Raw genomic sequence first — 13,217 nt, 5'->3', positions numbered from 1 at the left:
CTGCCCCGGAGGAGCTTGCAGTCTGAGGGTAAGGGGCTGGCGTGAGGAGAGATGGGGAGCATCGCTCCAACAGGTCCGGTGGCACATCACGTGCTTGTCAGGACTAGCCCTGGTCTCCCAACTCTGGGGACAGGGCTGATTAGGAACTTGAGCAAGGAAATCCAATTTAATTAAATCCAACAAGCTTTTGTCAAATGCAACTAAGGTACCAAAAGGAACCAGAATTACCCATTGCCACCAGGAGTCGGCCAGCTTGCAAACAGTCCAGAGCAGCTATCCTGAGCTTCGCACACTGGATAAGAGAAACTAGCGGACGTCTCCTAGGCAAGAATGTGCAACTTCAGGAGGCCCCCACCATGGAGCTCTTTGGGGGGAACCATATGTACACACCTGCCACTAATCGATACACCATGTGATAGGGGTCTCACAGAAGGAAAGGCCCAAGCGGGGGTGGGGGCCATGTCAGGAAAGGATCTGCAGAGGGGCTGGCACCAGGGCCACCCCAAGGACAAGGGTTTCTGCAGCCATGCGTGGCAGTGAGCAGCAGAAGAGAGGAAGTTTGTGTGCACGACACTGGGGGAACCCGCGCGCGCACACACACACAGGGCCACCCCTGATGTGAGGGACAGTGAGAGAGAGTTCATGTCCCTTGTCCCCTTCCACAGCCATTTTTGAGCATCTCCCTATGTGTCAGGCTCTGTACCAGGAACTGGGGACATATAAATACATAAGGGTGAAGGTAACAATTGGCAAATGAATAAACAAGAATTCAAAAAAAAAGATTAAGGTAACATTTCAGCTGACAGCAGCTCGAAATCTAACTGGGGAGATAGATTCATAAATAATAAGTTCAGTCTCCTGCTTCTCATTCTGTGACCTGTGTACACCCAGAAATCAGGGAACTTGAAGAGAAGGGAAATTAAGAAACTTCAGGTATTTGGGGGTGCTTAAGCTGAGCCCTGAAAAGGGCCCACGCAGCTCAGTGTGTGGAGCAAGGTGAGTCCTCAAGGACCTACAGGTTCCCCAGCTGCAGGGGAGACCAGGACTCAGAGCCCCAGCTTGTTATTTAGGTCAAGGTCATGCACTGCCCTGTGCAGCTTCTTCTATACGCCCAGCTCTTGTTCTGTTGCCCAGTCACAGACAGCTGGATGCCTCTCCCCATCCTGTAGATACGGACCCATATCTTCTATCGCCCCATCTTGTTTTCAAGTGATAGGTACCTGGATTTTTTTTATGTGATAGGACTTTGAAAAAGAAGATGATTACATTTGATTCTGAAACTCCTTAATACAAAAAGGAGGGAGGGAGGGAAGGAAGGAAGAGAAAGAAAACAAAAAGGGGGCGGGGGAGGGAAGGCAGGGAGAGGAGAGGAACCCTTCCAAATCCAAAGAAATGGTGCAATTTGATGGTGGGCTGTCTGGTACTGTGACCAGCCACGGGGTTACTATTTTAGAGCACAGAGACTTTTTTCATGCCGCCACTGATGCCATCCTAATTGGCCACAGCCAGCCTGTCCCTGTGGGTCCAGCCCCACAGCTCTCAGGGTCAGTCAGATCTCTCTGGGGGTTGGGGGCAGGCATGCCCAGCCTTTTAGCTCTGCCCAGAGCAAGTCCTGAGCCCAAGTGAGTCCATCTCCTGGGCGAGCCCCAGGTTGCATCTCCCCCCAGCAGGCTCCACCGTGGCAGCCTCAGGCAGCTGCTGCCTGCGAATGTGCTGAGGAGCCTTCAGCTGCCCTGGGCCTGTTTAGTTTTGTCAGAGGAAAGGCCTCTAGTCCCGGGGGGTGGACCCAGGAGGACGTTCTCAAATGGCAGGGGAAAGGCCCAGCGCCTCATTGCCCTGTCTGCTGCCTCTGCCTAGCAAGGAAACCAACCTTTGAGTTAGGAAGGGTAAAAGCTACAACAGGAAGGAAGGGACAGGGACCAGAGTAGGTGAGAAGACCCCAAGACATCACCTGGCCACCCGAAGAGCTCAAGGCTCCAGACCACAGGAATCACATCCCATGCTGATGGCCAAAGATAGAGCCACTGGGGAAACTGAGAGCTGGAGCCAACCCAGGCACTGTAGTATTAACTTACAAAAAGGGGGAAGAGAATATTCTGGAAATTACCCTCCAAAAGACCAGCTATGGATCCCTGGTCAAATTCTAGAGTGGACTTTTTTAAGCCAGTGTTTTCATTAGCATTTAGAAAGCTTCACTGTCAGTGAAGGTCACAGAAGGCTGAAAAGCTTCTATTACTGCTGGCTGTCTGCTGAGGTGGTGAACTCCCTGTCAAGTTGGGTAATCAAGATGAAGCTACCAGAAAGCTTGCAGAAGGGACCCATACCTCCCAAGGGGACATAGACACTAACAGTCTATAATCTCCAAGGGCCACAAGGGGAAGGTGTGGAGGAAGGAAGAGGAGCCACAAGGGGAAGATGTGGAGGAAGGAAGAGGACCGTAAATAATTGATGCCCATTGGTGACAGATGGACCTCGGGGGAGCTCCTCCTACATGAGGACTCAGCAGAGGGATTTCACACTAAACATCCTACACCGAAGTCCACAAATCCTCCTCCACAACAAAAGTTTACAGAAGGAAGCTGATTTTTTAGGGTGGATCTGTCTACACAAAATTTGGGTGACTCACCCCAAGATAAAAAGAGATCATTTTTCCTGTAACCTGCACATGAGGCGCTGACACCCTCCTGCCTGCTCGGCCTGTGCACTCCCACAGGCCCTCCTGGGGTGGCAGGCTGGACAGCTAAGGTTCTCAGTTGTTGCAGCCTTAAAGCTGTAATCTTTCCTAAGAGTTTTGCATTTGAACTAGTTGTGCATATCTGATCCAATCCAAAGTAAAGGAAAGACCCAGGAGCTGTGAACCCCTCCTGAGCCCCCATACGCCTGAGCGCTGGGGCAGACTCTTCACCTGCCAGCTAGGCCAGGCCGTTGGGGCTGTCCATCAGGGCTGTCCATCACGGCTGTCCATGGGCCCCTCCCATGAGGCCAGAACATGGTATGCTTATTCCAGATTATTTACAAGGTGACTCCTGGGGGTAGGAATCATTTCCAGGTCACTAGGGCCCTCCTAAGTCCAGCTGTGTGTCCTTGGGCTGTGCCCTGTGCCCAGCACCCCATTCCTGGGCCTTGTTCTGGGAAACTCTGAGCAGAGACTTCCAACCCTCTGATCTTGACTGAGCAGTCAAGTGCAATGTGGCCCTTGCCCCCCACAGCCCCTCCTCACTGCCCTGGCCACCGGCTTCTAGCAGCACACACGGTGAGCGGCTCCTCTCCACAGAAAAATGGAGGACCCGTTTCTGGGTCTTTCCTAGCCAACTCCATCTAAACATCCTTCCTTGGGCTCCACTTTGAGCTTGTTGAAAAGAAGTCTAATGCCAGAATCCAAGCAACCAAAGCATCATCCACCCTCGTATTGATATATTTGCCTTAGAAGGGGCTCTTGAGAATGCAGTCCTGCTTCCTCTCTACAGCCACCTTAAGGTGGACACACAGGCACCAGAGAGCCAAGGGGGAGCCCGGGGAAGGTAGCACTGGGTGCCCTGGAGGTGGTCCCCGTGCACACCGGTACACAGGACCGCCGGTGACCCCCTCCACCCGCCCCCACAGCCCTGCCTCTCCAGTGCCAAGAAGAACTGCTGGTGCCTGGTGTTCTAACTCCATTACTGCCTGGCTGTGCGGCCGCAGACAAATCATTTAACCTCCCTGACCCTAGTCTTTGAATAGATGTCTGAAAATTTTTGTAGAACTGAATCCTGAGGCTTGGAACTGAAGTGTGCATTTTGAGACTTACGTAATAATCAATCAAGTAAAATTTTCCTAAAATCCCTTTCTAACTCCACTGTGCACCCACCCCCTTTCTCAATTGGTCAGCCACTCCTGCAGGGCCCCAAGTAGGCCGTCCTTGTCTCCATCCGAGCACTTCTCACAAGCTGAGGGAGGCTCATCTGTAGCAGTAACTTGACTGCGAGATCTGATTCTTTGATTCCTGCCTCCTGGAAGTACTTTATGGATGAATTCATCAATGAGAAGAGCCATTATGTACCAAGTCTTTATTAGCTGCTGAGCACCTGCTAAGAATTAAAAATGCTAATTCTTACAACAGAACAGCTGAGGAAGCTGAGGCTCAGAGAATGAGAGAAACCTGCCCAGGCTTACACAGCTAGGAGCTTTGGAGGAGGAACTGGAAGTCAGGAATGTGTGTCTCTAGAGTGCACACTCTAACCATAAGGCCAGGGACGCTCAGCCTCGGCCCACTGATGATCCAGGCTGGATACTTCTGTGTTGTGGGCTGTGCTATGCACGGTAGATGTCCAGCAGCACCCCTGGCCTCTACCCGCCAGATGCCATGGCAACTGCAAAACCATCCACAGCTACGACAACCAAACTCTTTTCAGGCATTGCCAAATGTTGCCTGGGGGCTAAACAACACCCAGCTGGGAAGCACTGCCCTAGGTTACACTGTTTCCAGGGCTGGGGATGCGACCCAGCCCAGCTGGGAACATGGACATCTGGAGCATGGAGCTTGGGGAGGTAGGGCCATAGCCAAGGGAGCACTCAGCTCATTTGGGAAGGCAAAGCTGAGGTCAGGTCAGAGGGCAGGGAAGAGCCAAGATGGCAGGACCTAACAGTGCATACCGTGCTCAGGTGAAGACAGGTGCATGTCCTCCTCAGGGAGGGCACAGACTGGGCCTCGGGCCCTCTGAGGGTTGCCAAGTCTGCATCCTCATTTTTGCACAGAGCATCAGGAAAGTCAGCTTGTGCCAACAGCCCATCTGTGCAGGGGTACCCAGCTACACCCTGCTGATGTCTGGTGGGAGCCCAGGGAGGCCCATAGAAAAGGAGGCCACAAGTCAGAGAGCAGGTGCCAGACCTGGAGAGTGAGACCTGCTGCTTGTTTCCAGCTGGGCCTGCAGGCCTGGCTTCCTCTCTCAAGACTTTGGCCACACGCTTCGAGATGTTTTCCAAACTCTGAATGCCTGGGCTCCCACAGCTGGAAAAAAACGGTGACATAGTGAAGTTGGCTCTGGTGGCCTTCACTTATGCTCTCAGCCAGCTCTCTCCTCATGGTGCACTTGTCCTCAGCGGGGCTCTCCCAGCCCCCAGCAGACCCCTCCCCTGAAAGGGCCTCCCACTGGGACCACAAGCCTACAGCCATTGCCAGGGTAAAATGGCATAAGGTGAGAGCTTGTGAGCCATCCCCCGGCCACGTGCTGCCAGGTCCAGAAGCCCCCAGGGATCCCCAAGCCCCACGTGAGCTGAGTCAGCGTCAGGTTCCCTCGCAGAATCCCAGGCACTGGGCTGAGCACCCTTCTCAGTACATCGCAGAGGACTCCAGTCATCTGCAAAGCCAAAAATTCATCTTCAAAGTTTCTCCATGAAGCAAAAAAGCCTGATGTGTAGTTGCAAACTTGAACTCAGCAGGCAGAGAGAGGGAGGAAAGGAAGAGAGAGAGCTGAAGCCCAAACGCTGCATTCCCCCCGCAGAGCAGAGCTTGGATGGAGAGCTGGAAGCGGGACCCAGAGGCCTCTAGGAAGCAGATGGGTGTTTTCTCTTCTCTTCAACTTACCTCCCTGGTTGAAGTTCTAGCTCTGCTTCTGACTTGCTGTGTGACCTCGAGCAAGTCCCTTTCCTTCTCTGAACTTCAGATGCTCATTTGTCAAGTGCAGATAGTGACATCTGTCCTTTTGGCCTCACACAAATGGGTCCCTGGATGAAAAAGTGTCCTGGAGAGCATGAAGCACACCCACGTTCGGGACTGTTGGTGGAGACTTTGTGGGCAGAGTCCTGGAGCAGCTGGCCTGGACCCTGGCTCCCGCAGATCCTCAGACTCCCCTAGGCTGAGGCTCAAGCAGAGCAGGAGGGAGAAAGCCAGTCAGAAAGCATGGCGTTAGACACAACCAAGCACATCAGACTCTCCCAAACTGGTTTATTTACAGTCGTGAAAACACTGTCGGAATAGTCCATTCTACCTCTAGAATGTTGGCATTTTCAACCCTCTGATACTTGGAAATAAGAAAAGAAAGCTCTGCTTAAGGTTCACAGTCTTGCCCCCTCCTCTGCCACCAACGACACTAGTGCAGGGAGACCCTGCCTGTGTGTTTCAGTGGCTTTGGCTGTCCCGAGGCCAGAATCACATTTTTCTATTGGTACCGTTGCTTTGAGGGTAAGCAGGGATGGAGCGCCTTGGGCCCCAAGCAGTGGGGGAACCTCAAGTCCAGACAATGAGCCGGGATTAGGGAGGCTCAGCGGGAGAAAGGCGACTGACTTCACCAGCTCCCGCTTTACCAGCCCAAAGCTGCTTCCCCACCCTTCAGCCCCAATCACCAGCGTAACCCCGGAAGGCAGCCCCTCCCTGCTTCTACCTCCCTTCTGGTCCCTCGTTGCCCCTGCTCACTTCTCTTCCTCTTCCAAGTGCTTGCTGTTTGTCTTCCTGAACCCACCAGTTGCTTGGATTGCTCAAGGAGGTGGGGTGGTAGTGGATAGGGTACAGGTGCAGCCCAGAGTGTGAGTGGACTCGGTCCTCAGGAAAGGCCCCTGGACTCGGTCACGTGGAGACTTCACCTCCAGGAGCCAGAGCTTCCTGTCTTCCTGCCCAAGAACTGCAGCATCCGCTTACCTTACACCTAATGACACGCTTCGTCCTCGGGGTTGGTGGTCATGGATGGCCTTGGCTCATCTGTCCAGCCTTATCTTGAACTACTTGCCCCCTCTCATTCACTGTTCCAGTCAAACAGCCATCAGACAGCCTTCGGTTCCTTAAAACCACAGGCTCTAAATGCTCTCCAGCCCCAGGACCTTTGCACGAGTTGCCCCATCCCTTCCCAGTGTCTGGGTAAGCATCGCTTGTTCAAAACGCTTTGCTGACCTCCATCTCAATCTAGATTAAACCTCACTGAGGCATCTATTACATTCCTTATCACATTTATCCCAGTTTGCAACTATTACACTTATCTGTGTATTCACTTAGAATCTTTGAGTTCCATGAGGTGTCTGGCAAAAAGTAAGCACTCAGTGAATTTTTACTTAAAAAATGAAGAAATGGGATTTCTACACAGGGAAGCAACTCAGACACTACAAAGGAATGTGGAAGGAGGCCAAGGACAAGAGCACAGCTTGAGGGAGTGTCAGAAGGAAGGAACAGTGACAAGAGATTTCTGGAGGGGCTCTGAAGCCCCAAGACTAATGGAGGTTTGGTTGTGGATTTGGAGTTTCTTTCTAGAACATTCTTTGTCTCCTAAGATCCCATCCTGGGATTCTCTTGACCCGTTTTGCTTTAAGGATGAGTTGAGACAAAAATGCCTGTGTGTTAAGTTGGACAAGGAATGAGTCCTTGACTCATTCAAAAGCCAAAGATCCCAGCTACAAGTTGGGCTGTTAAATATGAACCCAGGACAAGGTGCCCAGGGTGGCCAGCAGATGCCTCGTGGTGCAGGACCTAGTGTGGCTTCCCGGAGCGGGGCACCTGGGGGGCAAGAGCTGATGCATGTCCCCTCCCCAATGCCAGGACGGGGTTCTGCTGGGAGCCGTCGGTGCCTATGACTGGAATGGAGCCGTGCTGAAGGAGACCAGCAGTGGGAAGGTCATTCCTCTCCGGGAGTCCTACCTGAAGGAGTTCCCCGAGGAGCTCAAGAACCACGGCGCGTATCTGGGTGAGAGCCAGAGTGAGGGTGGGTGAAGGGCAGTGAGCAGAGAGGGGCTCTGGGAGAGCCAGAGCTCGCCCACACACAGTACAAGCGTTCGGTGCTGATTCAAGCACCGGTCAGGGCCGTCACCTCTTCAGACTGGTGCCCACCATGCCCAGCAAGTAAGTAGGTGGAATAAATGACAAGCCATGCACCTCTACCTGAAACATGCTCCAGGGACTGCTTCTAGGCGCTCCTCCTCCTCCCAGAAGACCCTGGTGGGTGGAGCCAGCCAAAGGCCCCTCACGAAGCCCAGCTGTCTGGCCTTGACCACAGGCACCACCTTGGGTGGGCAGGGAAGATCCCTCCCTACGTGCCCCGAGAGAGAGGGGGAATGAAGGAAGGGACTGGGAGGCCAGGCCCTCTGCCTGCACACTGAGGAGGCTACGGCCTCCTGGCCCAGGTCCGCTCGTCAGGCCTCCAGGGAGGCTGGCTCAGCTTCCGGGTGGCCCTGCCTGCGGGCCAAAGAGCCACATGGAAACTGAAGCCGCCACCGATGGACTGATGGAAGCAGGAAGTTCTTAACGTTGCTTGGAGCTCTGGGGGTCAGGCCACACTTGCCCCACCACAGCTGGCCCCCAGGCCCCTCCCGCCACCACCCATCCCTCCTCGTGTGGAAGTCCAAACGGTGAGGGCCGATGGGAAACACTCTCCATAGTGCCACTGAGGGCTCAGCTCAGAATAGTCTCTGCCCTGCATCACGAGGCCCTGCCCCCAGACAGGTATCCATGGTTGTGCCAAATACACAGCCATGCTGGTGACCCCCATGCAACGTCCTGGCCTTTCCTGAGCCTTCAAGCCCCATTTCCCAGAACACGCTTCGAAGAGCCAAAAAATGTGTGTCTGGAACCCAAGTGGACGCCCTGCTGCTCCCGTGTTCCTGCCCCTGAATCAGTTCGTCCGTGCCTCCTGGAGCCGCTCTGAAGCCCACCAGAAGGACCCGAGTAACAGTGCCACGCACACACGGCAGAAAGACATCACTCCCCAGAAACTGCCCAGGAACTGCCAACAGGCCCGACACCATCTGAAAACTGGGATGCAGTCCAAGGGCGTCTGGCAGGAAGTGCAACTCTCGGCTTGCACACCTGCCCCCTTCCAGGAGAGCTGCCTGAAGATGCTACACACTCACCTTCCAGATGCTGGTGGGCAACTCGAGAGTCTCAATGATCGGGCAGTGCCACCCTGAGAACACAGACTGGCACCTTTCCAAAGAGCCCCTGGGTTTCCATTTCTCCTTCTTTCTCGTGGCGCATGAGGGGCCTGAGAGGAGCCTGGGAGCTCCCTCCTTTGAGTCTGCGAAGCTGTGGGGCTGTGAGAATCCCTGAGATCCTTACGCCCACACAGACAACACTGGTTTTCATGAGCCGCATAGCAGGGTTTTGTGGGAATGAAGAGGACACTGTTTGTTCCCTGAGAGACCGTCGGTGGGGGTCAAAAGCCAAGCCTGCAGGTGAAGGAGGAGCTGTTCACATTCCAGGCCAGCTGGGCCTTGCAGTGGTCCCCCCAGCTTCCTTTATTCCTCCAGCTGGGGCACAGGGTACAGGCCTGGGAAGGACTGCACCGCGTTAGCACATCTACCCAGCCGGCCCTGAATGCACTCCCTGCACCGGCCTGCCCTCCAGCACAGCTGAGCCATTCAGGGGGCCCTGGCAAGGCCTGCTGAGCACATGGGACCAGAGACCAGCCTGTTTCCTCCTGCGGCAGGGTACACAGTCACATCGGTCGTGTCCTCCAGGCAGGGGCGAGTGTATGTGGCCGGAGCCCCCCGGTTCAACCACACGGGCAAAGCCATCCTGTTCACCATGCACAACAACCGGAGTCTCACCATCCACCAGGCCCTGCGGGGCGAGCAGGTAACAAAGGGGGAGTTTTGGGGTGGGGGACAAAGAAGGCTAAACAAACGGGAAAGGCTGGGCTGGAGGGGTCTCTGGAGGCCACCTCTTCCCTCTCAGTAGGATGGTCCCAGGCCCACAAACCTCTTTCCTGGTTGGGGGGCATATATCTCCTTCACACCAGCCTTGTAGCTGGACCGACCCATCCCCGGAAAGCCAGACTCTGGTCCCTGCCGCCGCCAGGAGAAGCTGGAGAACTTGCTCGCCTCCGTTTTGTAGACCTCTGCCCCCGACTGCCAGCTTCTCCCTGGTCCTATGTAGAGTCCGGGGCGAGAGGCCACATCCAGACTAAGGCCTGGGCTACGAGGGGGCCTGAGGGGCAGTCATGTTCCTCATGCCACCTTCATGCTCCCAGGAGTTGTGCATCCACCCACTCAAGGCCCCACGGGTTCGCCAAGACGCCAGCGTCTTCCCTTTTCCCGGAACAGTAACAATGCAGAATGGCCCTGCGGCCAACGCCACTGCCCCGCCGGGGATGTGGTGGGCGACCAGACCGCGCTGCTGAGAGTCTCATGTTGGACGGTCGTGGATGCAAATTAGAAAGCTATGATAGAGTCATTGGTGGTGAAAAGTTCAGAAGACAGGAAATTCATTTCAACAGCTAAGGAAAACTGTGGTCCTAAGAAGCAACATAGCTTTTCCAAGGTTACAGAGTGGATTCATGGCCAGGTCAGGTTCAGAATCCAGGACTCTTGGTGGGGCTGTCTGCATTAAGCCACCTCCTGACTCCCGACAATCCCCAAACCCGGCCTCAGCCCCTTCTGACTGGCAACATCCAGCACCCATGGCACCCTGGCCTTGGCTGGGCCCTGTCCCAGTCCTTGCTGTCATTCCCAGGCCCGCCCCCCCCCCCGCTGCCCCAAACCCCCCAGAGCCTGGGAACAGCCGTATCTCCTGCCTCGTCCTCTGCGCTTGGCCTGTGCGTGAGGACAAGCTCCTCACTGGGTCTAACCTGAACCCTCCGGCCGTAGGAAGCCATCATTTCACATGGGACCCAGGGCGCTGCTCTGTTCCCCGGCCTCCACCCTCCCCACCCTCCACCCTCCCCAACTACAGTCCCCCCAGGGAATCCAAGGCTAGACTTTGAGAGCTGGAGGGAATTTGCTGATGAATTTATGACATTTTTACTGCCCAGCCCTGCCTCCAACATCCGAAGGAGAAACCGCAGTGCTGAAGGCTGCTAAATTAAGTGGATTCTAAATCACCATGACCCACATAGCTGAGGCCACATATTTGGACAATCTCCCTCCCTCCCCGCTTACTTGCTGTCTGCCTCTTAATTACTTTAGGCAAGCACATCGCTGCCCTCCCACCCCACCCCCACCAGTGCTTATGATTTTTTTCTCCCTCTTCTGTATTTTTATCTTTCTCTTCAGTGAAAAGCTCTCCGTGCTTCTGAAAGCACCCTAAGCCAAGAGATGACTGGGGGAGGGAGAGCCAGGGCTCGGGTGTCAGACAGACCGAGTTCCAGCCCAGTTTGGCCAAGACCAGCCTTCTGACCTTGGGCAAGCGGCTCACATTCTCTGTTCCATCCCTTCCCTCTACAGTGAGGACCGTGAGGCTCACGCGTGCTGACCCGAGGCTGTAAAGCCTGTCACGCAGGGCCCACCCCTGGGCAGGGCTCCTTCCCTTTCCTGGGTGACCCACTGACCCATGAACATCTACCGAGTGCCTCCTGTGTGCCGGGTGGGGCCCCCAGGCCTGCAGAGGACACAGCAGGCGCAGCGCCCACCCTCATAAGGCACCTGCGGAGGGAGTGACCTGAGGGACGGCACACACTCATGGGGAGGAAGGAAAGGGGAGAAGTGCCAACAAGAAAAAAGTTTGTGCCAAAGGAAGCCTGAAACCCAGCCAGGGCCTGGGCTTTTAGGAGAAGAGAAATCACTGGGTGGGGCAGGAGGGCGTCTGGGAGCCCGACATGGGGGCCGGAAGCTGGGGGGAGGGGGTCCGGCCCAGCAGGGTCACGCTGCAGAGTTTGGACTTTGTCCCGAAATCCCTTTGCCAAGGGAGCATCATAGTCAGCTGCTAGGAGGCCACTCTGGCCACCGTCGGGGTGGGCTGGAGGGGCCGGCCTGCAGGCAGGGAGGCCTTTGGACAGGGCCTGACCTGGGGAAGAGGCAGCAGAGGAGGGAGATAGGAGGATCGGGGCCATGTTTGGCCAACCCCAGGCAGGACTCCCTGGGAGACCACGGGAGGGGGAGGCTCAGGTGGAGGGTGCAGCCAGGGGACCCTCTGATTGAGTGGGTGGGCAGTACCCTCACTGAAGTGGGGAGCGTGGCACCCAGTGTGGGAGGGGAACCCAATGAGTGCTCAAATGCTGCAAAGAAATCACAGTTCAGCCTGCAGGGTGCTACTCCCATAGTTGTTTGTGACATTAGAAACTGAACCAGCTAAATGTTCCACAGTGGAGGACTGATTAAACACACCTGGCACTGACATGACTTTGAATATTGTAGAATCACCAATGACTGTGCAGTAGAAAAAAGTTAATAAAAGCTCAGGACCTGTCAGTACATAAGCTATGTATGTATATATAGTATGATCCAGATTGGAAAAATAAACACACGCACACACACACAGGGCACACGCTCTAGAGAAAACAGACTAGAAGAAATACACTGCCACATTCATAGTAGTCGGATGTTTGGACAATGGGTGACTTTTATTTTCTTTACACCTTTTTTATATGCTCATTTCTTGCCATTATAACGCATCCATTACAAACAGAACAAATGACAGTTGATAGAACTGAACGATGGAAAGAAAGAAGAGCGGGGATGGAGATGCTGAGGGAAAACAGAGGGGAAGGAGGGACAAACTGGTGGGGCAAGTCCACTCCTTGGGGGCAGGGGAGTGAGAGGCGCGGGAGGGGGGACCTCCTAGCTCGTTCACCCAAAATCCCAAGTCCAAGGCTGTCGTGGGCTCCGCTGCTCCGGCGGCGGGGAGGCCTCTCCGCACCCCAGCCCCACAGCCCTCTCCCCGTCTCTGTGCCACAGATAGGCTCTTACTACGGGAGTGAGATCACATCGGTGGACGTCGATGGGGATGGCGTGACCGATGTTCTGCTGGTGGGCGCACCCATGTACTTCAGCGAGGGCCGAGAGCGAGGCAGGGTGTACGTCTACAACCTGAGACAGGTACCGCTGTGTGCAGCTGGCAGCCTCCCAGGGCACCTGGTCCCTGCCTTCACTCCCACATCCACGAGGGAAACTGAGTCACAAGGGAGGCCAGCACCTGCCTGCTGAGCCAGGGAGGGGCGGCTAGAAAGCTCCTCTGTCACTGGGTTTCTGTAGCCAGAGAGGGGATGATGGGGAAGATGGGGTGGAGCGAGGGCGCTGTAGGTCAGAGGGGACGTGACCCCGAGGACCCTTGCCTAGTCCCCCTGGGCCTCTTCCTGGCCTGGTTTTACAGAACCGGTTTGTCTACAACGGAACACTGAAGGATTCCCACAGTTACCAGAATGCCCGATTCGGGTCCTCCATAGTCTCGGTGCAGGATCTCAATCAAGATTCCTACAACGACGTGGTGGTGGGAGCGCCTTTGGAGGACAACCACCAAGGGGCCGTCTACATCTTCCATGGCCTCCAGGGCAGCCTTCTCAAGATGCCGAAGCAGGTAGCCCGAGGGGCAGAGCTGGGACCTAGAG

The 13,217-nt window shown here is 55.2% G+C and overlaps 1 protein-coding gene across 1 annotated transcript in view; it reads left to right on the top strand.

Annotated features, from left to right (window-relative positions):
- Window positions 1-13,217, top strand: part of ITGA11 (integrin subunit alpha 11) — a 117,398-nt gene that overhangs the window by 76,998 nt on the left and 27,183 nt on the right. The window contains exons 11-14 of the mRNA XM_045822838.1: window positions 7,502-7,646; window positions 9,384-9,532; window positions 12,568-12,708; window positions 12,983-13,186. Coding sequence (XP_045678794.1) covers window positions 7,502-7,646; window positions 9,384-9,532; window positions 12,568-12,708; window positions 12,983-13,186 — 639 coding nt within the window. The remainder of the gene's footprint in view (window positions 1-7,501; window positions 7,647-9,383; window positions 9,533-12,567; window positions 12,709-12,982; window positions 13,187-13,217) is intronic.

This window comes from Phyllostomus hastatus, unplaced genomic scaffold (assembly GCF_019186645.2).
Source record: "Phyllostomus hastatus isolate PE091 unplaced genomic scaffold, TTU_PhHast_1.1 phas_scaffold_501, whole genome shotgun sequence".
Lineage (NCBI taxonomy): Eukaryota > Metazoa > Chordata > Mammalia > Chiroptera > Phyllostomidae > Phyllostomus > Phyllostomus hastatus.
This window is presented reverse-complemented; position numbering and strand designations above follow the sequence as displayed.